Raw genomic sequence first — 16,654 nt, 5'->3', positions numbered from 1 at the left:
AGCCACACATAATTTTTATGTAAATGCCTTTTTAAAAGTGCCTTTGTGTTTGCTATGGTGATCTGTCACATTCTAAGTAGTGTATAAGGGCTGAATTGAAAAATGATTAGCAACTTTTCTATATGTTTAGAGCTACAAGCAAAAATAAAAGTGCTTACTATGCAAATAAGCTTTTAGGCAAGTCCCCTGTCTACCTTTCCACCTATCCTGAGTGCTGTCCCTAAACCAGGTGTATATTCTGGAACCACCCTCAGTTCATTTAGTGAGTTCTTTATCTCTGGGATCAGTTGCCACCAGCAGCAGAACAAGTACAGGAGTCTCTATTCTTCATTATTCTAAACAATCTGTGAACCACCTATGAATTTGCATCAACTTACTGGGATCTGTAAAAGGCCTGAATGATGTGGTCAAGGATACCTCCTGAGTCCCTCCATGTGAATGGGAAGCAATATTAAAGCTGCAGCCTTTAACTCAAACCTGTATCTGTCCTCTGTTGGACTTTTGAAGAATTGGGTTGGCCAACAAGTTCGTTTGTTATGGAAAAACCAGAATGAACTTTTTGGTCAACCTCCTCTCAGTCATGATTTGCTTTTAAGAGGTAAAAGTATCACATTCTTTTCTGCAGACCATCTCGGGTCCAAACTCCAGTCAGGAAGAACTACTCCCAGAGATGACTGTGGTTGTCCCTTTCTCTCTTCATCTCCAATTCGCCTCACCAATAGCCAGAATTCAGAAGGCTGTTCAAGATTACGGTGTAGCATAAGAATTTCCGGGTAATTCAGGACCAAGCATTGCTGCTGCAGTTTAGTTTAAGGCATAGCTTTACTGCCCCCTGGTGGATATAAATATACTTACAGTTCTGAAACAAGCTTTCCTCTTCAGTTGCTTTACTGAAGTGTGAATCCAATCACTGTCTCCAGTGTACGTCCTTCCAGGACAGTGATGTGGTCTATTTGTCTGAGAAACAAAGGTCTCCATGACATTACGAGTGTGTGTGAATGTGTGTTTGTCTGTGTTTGTGTGTGTGTGAGACAGCAAGCGAGAGAGCACACCACTATGTCAGTTATCAATTTATTGCTTCTTGGCTTCAAATGCACTCTTTAATATGTGGTTTATGATGAACAATGGACATGTGCTCATTTCTCCGTAAAAGTGAGCACAATGTTAAACTTTCTCCATAGAGGGCGCTGTAGAAACTCTGCAGGAGGAAGGAGCTTCCTTCTATATCCACGCAGGTGGGACCAGGGCAGACACAGGTGAGTGTGGGGACATCTGAAGGTGCTCGCCCCAGTCATGGGCCACTTCGCTGTCTCCACATGAAGATGACCTTTTTTCTCAGCCCTCTCACCCTGAAACCAAAGTCCCCACTGGCCCAAGTGCACACAGCCTTCTGTTTGATGAAAGGGGGTGGTGGTCTTCCACACAGAGCTTCAGCTCCCTCTCAAGTCTCCTAGCTGCCGGCATTCGCTGAAGGCCTCCTGCTGACACTGTGGCCTGGACACCCATGGCAGACCCAAACCACACAGGTTCTTAAGGGCCCCCTTGCCCTGCACTGGGAAGGTGGTCTGTTTGCCTGGCAACTCCAGATCAGCTCTGGTCTGGCTAAACCAGAGAGTGCCTCTGCTACCTGGTGGCTGAACCAAATGTTCCAATCACAGGGACCCCTTCCAAGTCTGCCCTCCTCTGAGTACTTTTCCTTAGCCTCTGTCGTATCTTGTATCTACATTGGAAGGACTGATGTTGAAGCTGAAACTCCAATATTTTGGCCACCTGATGAGAAGAGCTGACTCATTTGAAAAGACCCTGATGCTGGGAAGGATTGAGTGAAGGAGGAAAAGGGGATGACAGAGGATGAGATGGTTGGATGGCATCATCGGCTCAAAGGACATGGGTTTGGGTAAACTCCGGGAGTTGGTGATGGACAGGGAGGCCTGGTGTGCTGCAGTCCATGGGGTCACAAAGAGTTGGACACGACTGAGTGACTGAACTGAACTCTTTCTTTTACTATTGTTAATGATTCTTATATTGAACTTTCCTTTTCTAACTTACTGATTGGTTTCTATAACCTGATTAGACCCATTGCTACAGTCAGATAGCCCAGAATCAAAGCTTGCTTCTAAAATTTGTTCAGCTCTGTGACCATGAACAAATTACTGAAACTCTGATTCCTAGTCTGTAAAAAGAGGGCAGATTATGTGCCCTTGTACAGTCATTATGAGAATTACACAGAGCACATTAAGTGCCTACAAGTCAGCAAGCTTTGTTAGATGTAGCCAGTTAAGGAGATACAAATGGGGGCGGGGGGAGTCAGAAAAGGAAAATATAAGCCAGAAAAACACCCGATAGAACCAAAGGCAGAGAGAAATGTTAACATAAAGTCAAGCAAAAGGCAAATGAGATGAATAGTTAATGGTCCTTGAATTTACTTCAAATGGCAAACATTTGATACAATACTTACAATTTAGAAACCATTTCAAAATACATTATTTCATCTAATATTCACAATAATACCAGCTTAGTGTGTATTGTCATAAGTGATGCTGTCAGTTTCAAAGGTCCGAGACGAGACTCAGAGGCACGTTGGAAGCCACCTGCTAGCTTGTGAAAAGAGAGTCCTATCTACCTGCATAGCCCGTTGTCTTCCTACCACTGCCCTCTTGTGGTCAAGTAGATATTAACGCCTGAAACGTATCTGTCAGCTTATGGGGCTGAAAGTCTCCAGCTCTATGCCTCAAAGAAGACTCTACGCAACAATGAGCGGTGTCTAGCCTAACTCAAAGAGGAACTGTTTCTTATAATAATCTAATCTTGTAAGTTTAAATTTTTTGCTCTTCATTAGGTCGTACTTAAAATTAGCCCAGTAATAAAGGTACTAATTCATTAGTGAAGTGCACGTGTTACTTTGTAATAGAAATTTGATGAACATTGCTCTAGAGCTACATTTCCCAAAATTATTTGAACAGGGCGCAGGTGATATTTTTAAATTTAATAATGGAAGAAAGCATTTAATTTTATTCAAAAAGTACACATAATGCCTTCTGTGAAAACAAACAAAAAAACCTTATGTTAAAGAAGAAAAAAAGAAGATTCCACAAATTGGTTTTCTCAGTAACATGTCAAAGAGGAATAAATTTGTGTAGTAAAATGCCTATTGTTTAATAACACTGAATAGTATTTCAAGTATATTCTGATATTGAAAAATAAGAGAAGTATTATTGCATTTTCCCATCCTTTAGACAACATATATCAAGATAGAGATTAACCAGAAATTCTACACATGAATTAATGCCCAAGTTAAAGGTCATGTACTCCCAAGTCAGACAATCTATGAGTGACTTTATGGTTTTCACTGGTTAGGCATGTTATTTTCTTAAACATAGTTTGCATGCTAATAATAAAAATAGTAAAAATATTATTTATATCACAATTTATATTTTTAAAGAAAAATATCACTTGCAATTATTTTTAATAGAATACCCATTTATATAGCATGGAATCTTTAATGTTCTGTGGAAACTTAAATATTTTAACAACTACAACCATTTCTCAGGTAAAATCTTACGTTGGGACCACTATATATAAAACAGACAAGAGTTTATTCACTTAAGTTTACTTTTGCATTCAAATTTATGAATTAATCAATTAAGAGAAATTAGACTATTTTGATCAACACAAAATAATCCGTGGATAGCAGATGGCAGTGAAGTTTTATTACCAGTTTAGCATCCACCCTTTTCTCTGGATTGTTTTTTTTCTGGTTGGACAGAATTGGTAAAATCATAATTACTACTTTGCAAATGGTAATCAGGGCCTCTACTCAGAGTTGCACAGGCTATGCACTGCAGAACCCCAGGGGGCACCAGGAAATCCCCACCTATAGGCCAGTACTAACAGTTGTTGGAATTTGTCTGTTTCTTTGTTTTGGTTTCAAATCCCATGGACAGAGGAGCCTGGTGGGCTGCAGTCCATGGGGTCACAAAGAGCTGGGCACGACTGAGCAACTAACACTTTGTTTTGGTTTCAACAGCTCAGTTTTCATTGTCAGTATACTTTTCTATTAAGCTAATCTCAACATTTGAAAAAGGAGTCATAGTATCTGGCTACCAGAAAGTCAACAGTGACCTTGATGATTTGGGTGAAGTGGTGGAGATAAAAGCTTGACTGACTAGGTTAAAAGAAGAATTAGAGACAAAGTGCACAAAGAACACTTTTGAGGAGTTTTATGGAAGTGAAAGAGGAGAGTGAAAAAGTTGGCTTAAAGCTCAACATTCAGAAAACTAAGATCATGGCAACTGGTCCCATCACTTCATGGGAAATAGATGGGGAAACAGTGGAAACAGTGGCTGACTTTATTTTGGGGGGCTCCAAAATCACTGAAGATGGTGATTGCAGCCATGAAATTAAAAGATGCTTACTCCTTGGAAGGAAATTTATTTTATTTTATTTTTTAACTTTACAATATTGTATTGGTTTTGCCATATATCAACATGAATCCACCACAGGTTTGGAAGGAAATTTATGACCAATCTAGATAGCATATTCAAAAGCAGAGACATTACTTTGCCAACAAAGGTCCATCTAGTCAAGGCTGTGGTTTTTCCAGTGGTCACGTATGGATGTGAGAGTTGGACTGTGAAGAAAGCTGAGTGCCGAAGAATTGATGCTTTTGAACTGTGGTGTTGGAGAAGACTCTTGAGAGTCCCTTGGACTGCAAGGATATCCAACCAGTCCATTCTAAAGATCAGTCCTGGGTGTTCTTTGGAAGGAATGATGCTAAAGCTGAAACTCCAGTACTTTGGCCACCTCATGCGAAGAGTTGACTCATTGGAAAAGACTCTGATGCTGGGAGGGATTGAGGGCAGGAGGAGAAGGGATGAGATGAGAGGATGAGATGGCTGGATGGCATCACCAACTCGATGGATGTGAGTCTGAGTGAACTCCGGGAGTTGGTGATGAACAGGGAGGCCTGGCGTGCTGCAGTTCATGGGGTCGCAAAGAGTCGGACATGACTGAGCAACTGAACTGAACTGAACTGATGGCGAAGAAAAGAGGTCAGATGAAAGCTATCTCTGACTCCTGTTTTCCTTATATACACATACCTATTTACTAATGAATCCTGTTAGTCCGAGCCAGCATTAACACTTGCCTTGATTAGTGTGGTGACTTCCTACTTGGCCACTCTGTGTGTGTGTGTGTGTGTATGCTTAATTGCTCAGTTGTGTCCGACTTTTTGCAACCCCATGACTGTAGCCCACCAGGCTCCTCTGTCCAGGCAAGAATACTGGAGTGGGTTGCCATGCTCTCCTCCAGGGGAATCTTCCCAACCTAGGGATCGAACTCAGGTCTGCCACATTGAAGGCTGGTTCCTTACCATCTGATCTGCCAGGGAAGCCCACTTGGCCACTCTGATCTGCCCTTAACCCCACAATCTATTCTCAAAAAAAAAACAGCGAAAATTATAAATTATGCTTTTATTTTTTTTAATTTTATTTTATTTTTAAACTTTACAATATTGTATTAGTTTTGCCAAATATCGAAATGAATCCGCCACAGGTATACCTGTGTTCCCCATCCTGAACCCTCCTCCCTCCTCCCTCCCCATACCCTCCCTCTGGGTCGTCCCAGTGCACCAGCCCCAAGCATCCAGTATCGTGCATCGAACCTGGACTGGCGACTCGTTTCATACGTGATATTATACATGTTTCAATGCCATTCTCTCAAATCTCCCTACCCTCTCTCTCTCCCACAGAGTCCATAAGACTGATCTATACATCAGTGTCTCTTTTGCTGTCTCGTACACAGGGTTATTGTTACCATCTTTCTAAATTCCATATATATGTGTTAGTATACCGTATTGGTGTTTTTCTTTCCGGCTTACTTCACTCTGTATAATAGGTTCCAGTTTCATCCATCTCATTAGAACTGATTCGAATAGCCAAAGCTATCTTGAGAAAGAAGAATGGAACTGGAGGAATCAACCTACCTGACTTCAGGCTCTATTACAAAGCCACAGTCATCAAGACAGTATGGTACTGGCACAAAGACAGAAATATTGATCAATGGAACAAAATAGAAAGCCCAGAGATAAATCCACGCACATAAATTATGCTTTTAAAACATGGGTTAGGTAATGGCACACCTCTGCCCCAAATCTTCTAATACATACCCATTTCACTCATTATAAAAGCCAAAATTCAATAAAATCTTCATAAACTGGATCCAAGTTATCTCTGTGCTCCTACAACTACCCAGACATCCCACTCACTCCATCCAGGCATGCTGGCCTCTTTGCTGTGCCTGAAGAGCAAGCATGCTTCTGTCTGAGTTGTACTCATGGCTCCCTCTGCCTAAAATGTTGTTGCTGCAGATATTCATGAAGTTCATGTCTTCATTTCCTGTAAAGAAAATTTTATCACACAGGCCTTCCCTCACCACCCTGTATAATCTAGCAGCCCTCTTGCCCCAGCAGTCTCAGTTAGCCAACCTTCCTTCACTTCTTCTCTATATATATTAGTCATGTTTAAAGTGTATTAAACATTTAGTTATTGTGTAGTTATTGTCTGCTTTTCTCACTAGATTCTAAGCTCCACAAGAGTAGGACTATTTTCTTTTTGCTTGTAGCTATATCCTCATCTTTGAGCCTGATGCCTAGCACATAGTAGGTGCCTAATAAATATCCATTTAATGATGTAATAGTGATTAGATGTTTCATTTTCTTTTCTTTGCCATGCCTCCTGTCTTGTGGGATCTTAGCTCCCCTACCAGGGATTGAACCTGTGCCCTGTGTGGTGGAAGCACAGAATCCTAACCACTTGACTGCCAGGGAATTCCCACAAAAAATTGAATTTATTCTTTTTCTATCTTGAGTCAAAAGTTTCATTTCATTGTTTATACTTATCTGCTGATTTAAACAGTGGCATTGCAATATATTGAGTTTATTATATAGATCAGTAAAATTTGGCAACTAATTTGTTATTTTAACTTATGCAATTATGATATATTTATCAACCATAATTATGTTTATGAACAAAATGATCATTCTTATCATATTCAAAATATCTGTGCTAGGACATTGCCTCTATATGGGCAATCGTCTGTGTTATAAAAAAGTAAATACTGTTTCTTCTTATTTCACACAAACGACACTGGAAATCTGGCAAGTTAAAGTCAATTTTTACGAATGGTTTTGTCAGGTCTTGTTTTGTGATGTGTCAGCTTCCTATAAAATCCACTTGTCTGCTGCTGCAACACGCAACAATTTCTTTAACACGTTTGAGCAGTAATGTCTATACAAAGCACAACTTCCAGCCATGGTTTTTCTTGCCATTGCTTTTGTAGTCTCAGTAAAACACTACTTTTACCTATTTATTTAATAGTATATAAAAAATCTGATCTCAATATAAACAGTTACTTTTTTCTGTTGAGTACCTATCAATCACGTTTGTATTTACTCATTTGAACATATTGTAGCAAAATGGAAAGATTTTCACCAGCTGTCCTTCTGTTGAGTTTGAGGTGGAAGATACTTTAAAGAATGAAGCTAGTGACCAAAAAGGATCTACTTTAATAAATAAATTTTAAAAGGAATAAATCTAGAATATGACAAAAAGAATATTACTCTTTAAGTCAACTGATATAGCTAAGACCTTAAAAATGCACATTGAGGTGTTACCCAGTTTCTAATCTGACATCTACTAGTGAGGTTAGCAGTTCTGATGATCTCCAAAGCATTATCATTTGTTGCCTCTTATTTAACACTTTTGGTGAGCATGCTGAATATTATCACAGCATTTTAAGCATACACAAACACAGTCTTTCTCTTGCACTCATGTCAAAAATCTCTGAAATACCTCTCTGGACTCCTACTGTTCTTTCTGTTAGAGGTTGAAGACCACTGAACTAAAAGTCCTTTTCCTTGGACAGAGTATTGGGAAGTAACAAATATGGTCAGGTCTACCTTCATTCTAACCCCAGAGCTCTCAGTGCCCTGGATGCCCCTGGCCAACCATGAGTTTCAACCCAAGAGGATGGCCTGGCCCAGCAGCCTGCACACATCTCTTCTGCAATAACACACCTAATACCTAATGAACAGCGTTCACGTGTGAGACCCACTCCACTGTGTGAACCCAGATGTTTTAGTAGCTGTGTGGCTTGCTTCAACTAAGCTGGGACTATGTACAGTTTCTAGAGGACTGACCATAACTCCATCTTTTGTCTCTCACCAGCCCAACAGGTAACCAAGTGTCATGAAACTGTGGTGAAGACCCAGAGTACTGGAATAGATTGGGAGTTTGGGAGTGACATGTATGTACTACAATATTTATTTATTTTTTTAATTTAAATTTATTTATTTTAATTAGAGGCTAATTACTTTACAATATTGTATTGGTTTTGCCATACATCAACATGAATCCGTCATGTGTGTATACGTGTTCCCAATCCTGAACCCCACTCCCACCTCCCTCCCCATACCATCCCTCTGGGTCATCCCAGTGCACCAGCCCCAAGCTTCCTGTATCCTGCATCGAACCTGGACTGGCAATTCGTTTCTTATATGATATTATACATGTTTCAATACCATTCTCCCAAATCATCCTCCCCCTGCCAACAGAGTCCAAAAGACTGTTCTATATATCTGTGTCTCTTTTGCTGTCTCACATACAGGGTTATTGTTACCATCTTTCTAAATTCCATATATATGCGTTAGTATACTGTATTGGTGTTTTTCTTTCTGGCTTACTTCACTCTGTATAACGGGCTCCAGTTTCATCCACCTCATTAGAACTGATTCAAATGTATTCTTTTTAATGGCTGAGTAATACTCCATTGTGTATAGGTACCACAGCTTTCTTATCCATTCATCTGCTGATGGACATCTAGGTTGCTTCCATGTCCTGGCTATTATAAACAGTGCTGCGATGAACACTGGGGTACACGTGTCTCTTTCAATTCTGGTTCCCTCAGTGTGTATGCCCAATAGTGGGATTACTGGGTCGTATGGCAGTTCTATTTCCAGTTTTTTAAGGAATCTCCACACTGTTCTCCATAGTGGCTATACTAGTTTGCATTCCCACCAACAGTGTAAGAGGGTTCCCTTTTCTCCACACCCTCTCCAGCATTTATTGCTTGTAGACTTTTGGATCGCAGCCATTCTGACTGGCATGAGATGGTACCTCATAGTGGTTTTGATTTGCATTTCTCTGATAATGAGTGATGTTGAGCATCTTTTCATGTGTTTGTTAGCCATCTGTATGTCTTCTTTGGAGAAATGTCTATTTAGTTCTTTGGCCCAGTTTTTGATTGGTTCATTTATTTTTCTGGAATTGAGCTGCAGGAGTTGCTTGTATATTTTTGAGATTAGTTGTTTGTCAGTTGCTTCATTTGCTATTATTTTCTCCCATTCTGAAGGCTGTCTTTTCACCTTGCTTATAGTTTCTTTTGTTGTGCAGAAGCTTTTAATTTTAATTAGATCCCATTTGTTTATTTTTGCTTTTATTTCCAATATTCTGGGAGGTGGGTCATAGAGGATCCTGCTGTGATGTATGTCAGAAAGTGTTTTGCCTATGTTCTCCTCTAAGAGTTTTATAGTTTCTGGTCTTATGTTTAGATCTTTAATCCATTTTGAGTTTATTTTTGTGTATGGAGTTAGAAAGTGTTCTAGTTTCATTCTTTTACAAGTGGTTGACCAGTTTTCCCAGCACCACTTGTTAAAGAGATAGTCTTTAACCCATTGTATATTCTTGCCTCCTTTGTCAATTTAAAACACTTAAAATAGATATGCTAGGCACTTCCTTGGTGGTCCAGTGGCTGAGAGTCCACCTGCTGATGCAGGGGACACAGGTCCAATCCCTGGTCCAGGAAGATTCCACATGCCGCAGGACAAATAAGCCCATGAGCCACAACTGCTAAGCTGGTGCTCTGGAGCCTGTGAGTTGCAGCTACCGAACCTGCACATCTAGAGGCTCCACAACATGAGCAGCTACTGCAGCGAGAAGCCTGTGCACAGCAGCTAGAGAGTCACCACCACTTGCTGCAACTAGAGAAGGCCCACGTGCTGCAACGAAGGCCCAGCACAGCCAAAAGTAAATAAAATAAAGGAATTTAAGAATGAAAATACTTAAAAAACTAGAAGCCCAGCAAGGGCCCACTGTATAGCACAGTGAACTCTGCTTAATATTCTCTAATAACCTAAATGGGAAAAGAATTTGAAAAAGAATAGATACATATATAAGTGAATCACTTTGCTGCACACTTAAAACTAACACAACATTGTTAATCAATTCTGCTCTACTATAAAATAAAAATTTAAGAAAAAAGAACCACAGTGCTGGAGGAAGGGCAGAAGTATCACTGTTGCCTATGGCCCACTGTTAGTCTGGAAAAAGTACTTTGAGAACTTGCTCCCCAACCCATGCCACTTGTCCCATTAAATAAAAGAGGGAAAGAAATGACATGGGATGAAAAGCAACAGCAGGACCCGAATGTCTCTCAGGGGTATTGTGCTCACTGGACCTCGACATATATTCCCACCAGATTCTGGCACCTGAGTGGAGAGAAGGTGTGAGGGGCTAGGTCAGGCAGATTTGCTCAGAGAATCATTTTCATGGCTTTCTGAACTGAGATCTGGAAACTACAAGTACCTTTGTGTCATTTCTTTCTTAAGCACATGATTACCCCAGATAAGAAGGTTCTGGAGGCTAAATTCTGGGGCTGGGAAGTAGTGTGTCCTTTTTGAGTAGGAAGAAACTTCAGTGATGGTGGCAAAGGGGGCCACAGAAGTGGAACTGGGTCATGATACTTTGGGGACCCCCCCTCCTATTTCTCTCTGGATCTTTTGTTCACAGCCTCCCAAACCGCTCAGACCCAGGGTCTACCTAAGAGAAATGTCCCACCTGGTGTCTCTTCGAGGAAGTCTGCTTAAGGAATCCAGATTCCTGGGAACGTCTCAGAGCCGAGGCTGGGGGCATCAACAAATACCAAGAAGTTCTGGGTGCCAAGACAGATAAACTTTATTTTTGCACACTGAGAAGGCTTTAAGAAGCAGACTTTATTCCAGTATTTGGATCTTCTTGACCTAAGACCAGAGCTAAGGCCAGGAGGTACGAGATTTTCGGGAAAAAGAGGAATCCATCCCAGCAGCTTAATTCAGGAGGAGAGGGAAGAATAAGACCAAGAAGTGACATTGACTCCAGACTGGTCCTTGGCTGTGGCTCTTTGGATCCTCAACAGTTGCAGGTCAACAACAGTTCCTCAACAGTTGTAGTCCCCAAAACCATGGCAGCAACTGGAACATCCAGCAAGCTCCACGTCTAAGCAGCTGGAAGGCTGGGGCTGGCGTCGGTAGTTGCTTGGGAACCGATGGGATACCAGAGAGCTGCAGCCTCCGAAGCCAGAAATAGAGCAGCTGGAGACATAGTGGGTGCGGGTGGGAGGCAGGTAGGGAGCAGGGGCCTGAGGGGCCTGAGGGGCCTGAGGGGCCTGAGGAACCTGAGGGAAGCGCTTAGGTGGATATTTGGGAAGGCTCTTGGTGGGGAGCTGGTACTTCTGCTGGTTTTGCTGGCAGAACATCTTGGAGAATGTTCAGTTGCTCTGTAAAGCAATGCAGATATTCCAAAAGGTCAGTGAATATAAACCTCATTTGTATCAGTATTTTCCCCGGAGTCTGATGTTCTATAATTGATTCTGTGGCTCCAGGGCCCATATCTTTATAGCAGAGTAGCCTTACTTTCCTGGCATAGGGGAAATCAGCAGTGGGTAAGTTAGACTTTGGTAACACCTTCTCCAGGTGGCTAAGTGGTTAAGAATCTGCTTGCAAGGCAGGAGACATGGGTTCAATCCCTGGGGTTGGGAAGATCCCCTAGAGAAGGAAATGGCAACCCACTCTAGTATTTTTGCCGAGAATATTCCATGGACAGTGGAGCTGGTGGGCTGCAGTCCACGGGGTTGCAAATAGTTGGACTCAACTAAGCACACACACACACACACACACACACACACACCTTCTCTGACCTGTTATGGTTCTCCTAAGTCTTCTGAATTCAAAGGCAGCAATGTGGGGCACTAGATAGTTCCCCAAATCTTAAACTTTTAAATAACATTTTCTGGTTTAAGAACCTTAGAAACCACATGTTTAGCCTGAGCCCATGGTCATACTAACCGGTTTCATCATTTGCCTTTTTTTCTTTCTTTACATCATGGGCTCTGCCTTAAGCCCTGTGTGGTTATCTCTTGTCTTACAAAGTAACCACCCCCGACCCCCTGGCCCAATCTCTGGTTACCATTTATCCCCCACCCCCTGACCAGAATTGCTTCTTCTGAGCCACCTCAGTGATTTCCATGAGCCTGATTGTCCTTCAATTACAAGGTAGTTCCCATTCTCTCCAACCTGGAGTGGCTTGTCCAGTTGTGTGGCAGTCCTGGCCCTCCCCAAATTGCCATCAGTTCAATGAAGACACTCACCTTGTTCTTCGTACCTCAGGCAAGTGATGGTATATCAAATGCAGTGAGGAGACACCGTGATCTGAAGCCTTTTATATGTGTCCTGCCCCCAGCTCGAGGGAATGAGCCATGGTCATATGAAACATGTTCCCAACCAGGTCCTTATGGTGGCCATTTCCCACATCCCAGGGGCTCTGTCATTCTGTCACACTTGGTCATTACTGGATGCTCATGAACATCTTTCCAGAGCATCCTCCCCACCATAAACCCTGGAAGTATTTCCATAAAGATGAGCAGATTGTGATTTCCAAGGGGTTTATATGGGAACAAAACAACCCGGGGATTGAATGTAGGGTTTATGGAGGAATCCAATGCATGCTTGAGATGAAAATCTGAAGCCACAAATGTTGGGTCACCCAGGACATATGTAGGAGTTTCTGAAAACTCTGTTAACAGATTGGGGACCAGTCATCCAAGCACCCTGGGGCCACAACCCAAGGATGGGTATATTTGATTCAGATCCCAAAGTGTCTAAAACATTGACCAATGATGTAGCCTCATAGAAGAGCCCACCTGGACAAGATTTCAGGCCACTTCTTACCCTCCACACATGGATGACAAAACTGAAAGCCAGAGAGGATGAAGGAGATGCTCTGAGTCTTACAGAGTCTGAACTAGAAACCAGGTCTCCTAACTCTCTAGCTAGTTCTTTCTTTGATCATAGATCCTTGTTTTTAACTTGATTGAAATCTACTAGCTCCCTTCCCACCAGCAACCTTTCCTAGTTTGCTTTTCTTAGTTCATCATTTCAACCACATTTTGACCAACAAATTATGGATGTGAGTATTGGACCATAAAGAAAACCGAGTGCTGAAGAATTGATGTTTTTGAACTGTGGTGCTGAATAAGATTCTTGAGAGTCCCTTGGACTGCAAGGATATCAAACCAATCAATCCTAAAGGAAATCAACCCTGAATATTCATTGAAATGACTGACGCTGAAGCTCTAATACGTTGGCCCCCTGATGCAAACAGCCAGCTTGCTGGGAAAGATCCTGATGCTGGGAACGATTGAAGGCAAGAGGAGAAGGGGGCAGCAGAGGATGAGTTGGTTGGATGGCATCATCGACTCAATGGCCAAGGGTTTGAGCAAACTCTGGGAGATGGTGATCGACAGGGAAGCCTGGTGTGCTGCAGTCCATGGGGTCACAAAGAATCAGGCACGACTTAGCAACTGAAAAACAGTAAATAAACTTTCCTGCACCTTTAGTTTGTCAATGCACTTGACTGACAAAACTCCAACCTTGGCTGAATCTTCCCTGTTATGCCTTGCTGCTATAAAAGTGAAAGAAAGGGAAAGTGAAGTCGCTCAGTCATGTCCGACTCTTTGCGACCCCGTGGAGTGTAGCCTACTGGGTTCCTTCATCCATGGGATTCTCCAGGCAAGAATACTGGAGTGGGTTGCCATTTCCTTCTCCAGGGGATCTTCCCGACCAAGGGATTGAACCCAGGTCTCCCGCATTGCAGGCAGACGCTTTAACCTCTGAGCCACCAGGTACTGCTATAAAAATAAAAACAAAACAGATACTCTGGATGGTTGGCATCATGACTAGATTATAATCATCCTCTCAGTGTCTTGCTGCTGCTGCTGCTAAGTCGCTTCAGTCATGTCCGACTCTGTGTGACCCCATAGATGGCAGCCTTGCTGCTGCTGCTGCTGCTAAGTCGCTTCAGTCATGTCTGACTCTGTGCGACCCCAGAGATGGCAGCCCACCAGGCTCCCCTGTCCCTGGGATTCTCCAGGCAAGAACACTGGAGTGGGTTGCCATTTCCTTTTCCAATGCATGAAAGTGAAAAGTGAAAATGAAGTCGCTCAGTCATGTCCGACCCTCAGCGACCCCATGGACTGCAGCCTTCCAGGCTCCTCTGTCCATGGGATTTTCCAGGCAAGAGTACTGGAGTGGGATGCCATTGCCTTCTCCGAGACAGCAGCCTTAGTTGAGCCCAAAACACTGCTTGGCAATCCCGTATACTCTGTACTTACTCTGCACACACATCATGACTTTTCTCCTCTCCTGAACCTTCAGAACATTCACCGTTCCCTCTAGATAGATGCTGCTGCCTCCACTTCTTGGGGCAGACAAGAGCCTCAAGTGTAAAGTGTTCCACTTCCCACCACCAAGTCTTCAAGCCTATCCATGCCTGCGACTATCTTCTGTGACTTCCTGTGTTAGAGAAGGATCAGCTCCTTTTCTTTTCCAATGCCTCTCTACTCCTTTGCTCTGGATTCTTCTATCTCCTACAAAAGATTGTAGACATTATCATTGTAGCTTCCTGTACTTCTCATTGCACCATACTTGCATTTATTTTTCAATACCTGTCATCCTGGATCTGCGACCCAATGGACATGAGTTTGAACAAGCTCTGAGAGATGGTGAAGGGCAGGGAAGCCTGGAGTGCTGCATGGGGTTGCAAAGAGTTGGAGACGACTGAGCGACTGAACAACTACAGCCTGGATAGAACGAAATCTCAGTATTTGCTAGTTCACTGTTTATCCTCGGCACCTGCAATGCCTAACATCTTGTAAGGCCTCAAAAAAAAAAAAAAAAAGTTTTGCTCAGTGAATTAATGAGCTCTTTGTGGTTGAGGCAAAGGTCTCCCTCCTTTCACTCCTGGAGAGAGAGTACCTTGGGAGGCCAGGTCAGCAGCAGGTAAATAGGTCAGATATGGAGGCTGCTCCCAGGGTGGAGTCATTAGTGCCAATCAGCCGTAAGAATTTGGCAATGAAGTCAGGCCTCTGGTCCTAGCTCTGCTAGTCCTCTGGGTTTCAAAGGAGACTGGACCAGATGGTCTCTGTACATCTTCAAATGTGTATTTTACTCATTAACATCAGACTTTCAAGGGCTTTTCCTGGCTTGCTATTGTCCCTGAACTTATTTTATCTGGGGTTGTGAGTGGTAGTGAACCTGAAGGAGGAGGATATGATGGCTAATGTGCATGTGAGGATGCGAAACACTGGAAGGTAAGACACATGATGAGGAAGCAATTCCTTATAGTCTATTTAGTTCATCCTATTTAGTAGAGAAAATTACTTAAGTCATTTGACTGTGACAAAGCAGAGTATTGTGTATATATGTGACTCTTGCTTAATCATTTCTCTCCTAGCTAAGAGTTTGAGCCACTGAAGCCCAGATCTGTGGGATGGGCAACATTATATCCCTTCATGGCATCTGGTCCCATCACTTCATGGCAAATAGATAGGGAAACAGTGGCTGACTTTATTTTTCTGGGCTCCAAAATCACTGCAGATGGTGATTTCAGCCATGAAATTAAAAGATGCTTGCTCCTTGGAAGGAAAGTGATGACCAACCTAGACAGCATATTCAAAAGCAGAGACATTACTCTGCCAACAAAGGTCCGTCTAGTCAAGGCTATAGTTTTTCCAGTGGTCATGTATGGATGTGAGAGTTGGACTGTGAAGAAAGCTGAGCGCCAAAGAATTGATGCTTTTGAACTGTGGTGTTGGAGAAGACTCTTGAGAGTCCCTTGGACTGCAAGGAGATCCAACCAGTCCATCCTAAAGGAGATCAGTCCTGGGTGTTCATTGGAAGAACTGATGTTGAAGCTGAAACTCCAATACTTTGGCCACCTGATGCAAAGAGCTGACTCATTTGAAAAGACCCTGATGCTGGGAAAGATTGAGGGCAGGAGGGGAAGGGGATGACAGTGGATGAGATGATTGGATGGCATCACTGACTCAATGGACATGGGTTTGGGTGGACTCTGGGAGTTGGTGACAGACAGGGAGGCCTGGTGTGCTGCAGTTCATGGGGTCACAAAGAGTTGGACACTACTGAGTGACTGAACTGAACTGAACTGCATGGCCCCCACTAAAACATTACAAATAATTTTCAAAGGTTGAAAAACAGTTCTATGGCATTGGTCTAATATCATCAACGAACCATTGATTCAATCATGAAAAATTATTTATCCCAGAGAAAATCCTTTCTAACCATAACTTGGAAATGACCATTTTAATGACATTGATTCGTTCACTGAGTACCTGTTGGGTGCAGGGTTTTGTGAATTCACAAAAAAGGTTAAGATACTTATTTGCCCTTAAGGAATGATACAGGTGGGTTGATATGAAGGATAGGAAGGGAATTAAGATTTATTCTTAACCTGTCGTCTGGAAACTTGTTATTTTCATTATTCCA

The 16,654-nt window shown here is 42.5% G+C and overlaps 1 protein-coding gene across 1 annotated transcript; it reads right to left on the bottom strand.

Moving 5' to 3' along the window:
* Nucleotides 1-11,250: 11,250 nt before the first annotated feature.
* On the bottom strand, nucleotides 11,251-11,635 carry LCE7A (late cornified envelope 7A). The gene has a single exon (XM_086394070.1). It carries the CDS (start codon nucleotides 11,566-11,568, stop codon nucleotides 11,251-11,253), a length of 318 nt encoding a protein of 105 aa, XP_086250196.1. The 5' UTR covers nucleotides 11,569-11,635.
* Nucleotides 11,636-16,654: the final 5,019 nt, after the last annotated feature.

This window comes from Bos grunniens, chromosome 3, assembly GCF_055505025.1.
Source record: "Bos grunniens cultivar Pamir isolate PY7600 chromosome 3, Bosgru_T2T1.0, whole genome shotgun sequence".
Classification (NCBI taxonomy): domain Eukaryota; kingdom Metazoa; phylum Chordata; class Mammalia; order Artiodactyla; family Bovidae; genus Bos; species Bos grunniens.
Note: the sequence above shows the minus strand (reverse complement) of the source record. Positions and strands in the feature narration are given on the sequence as shown.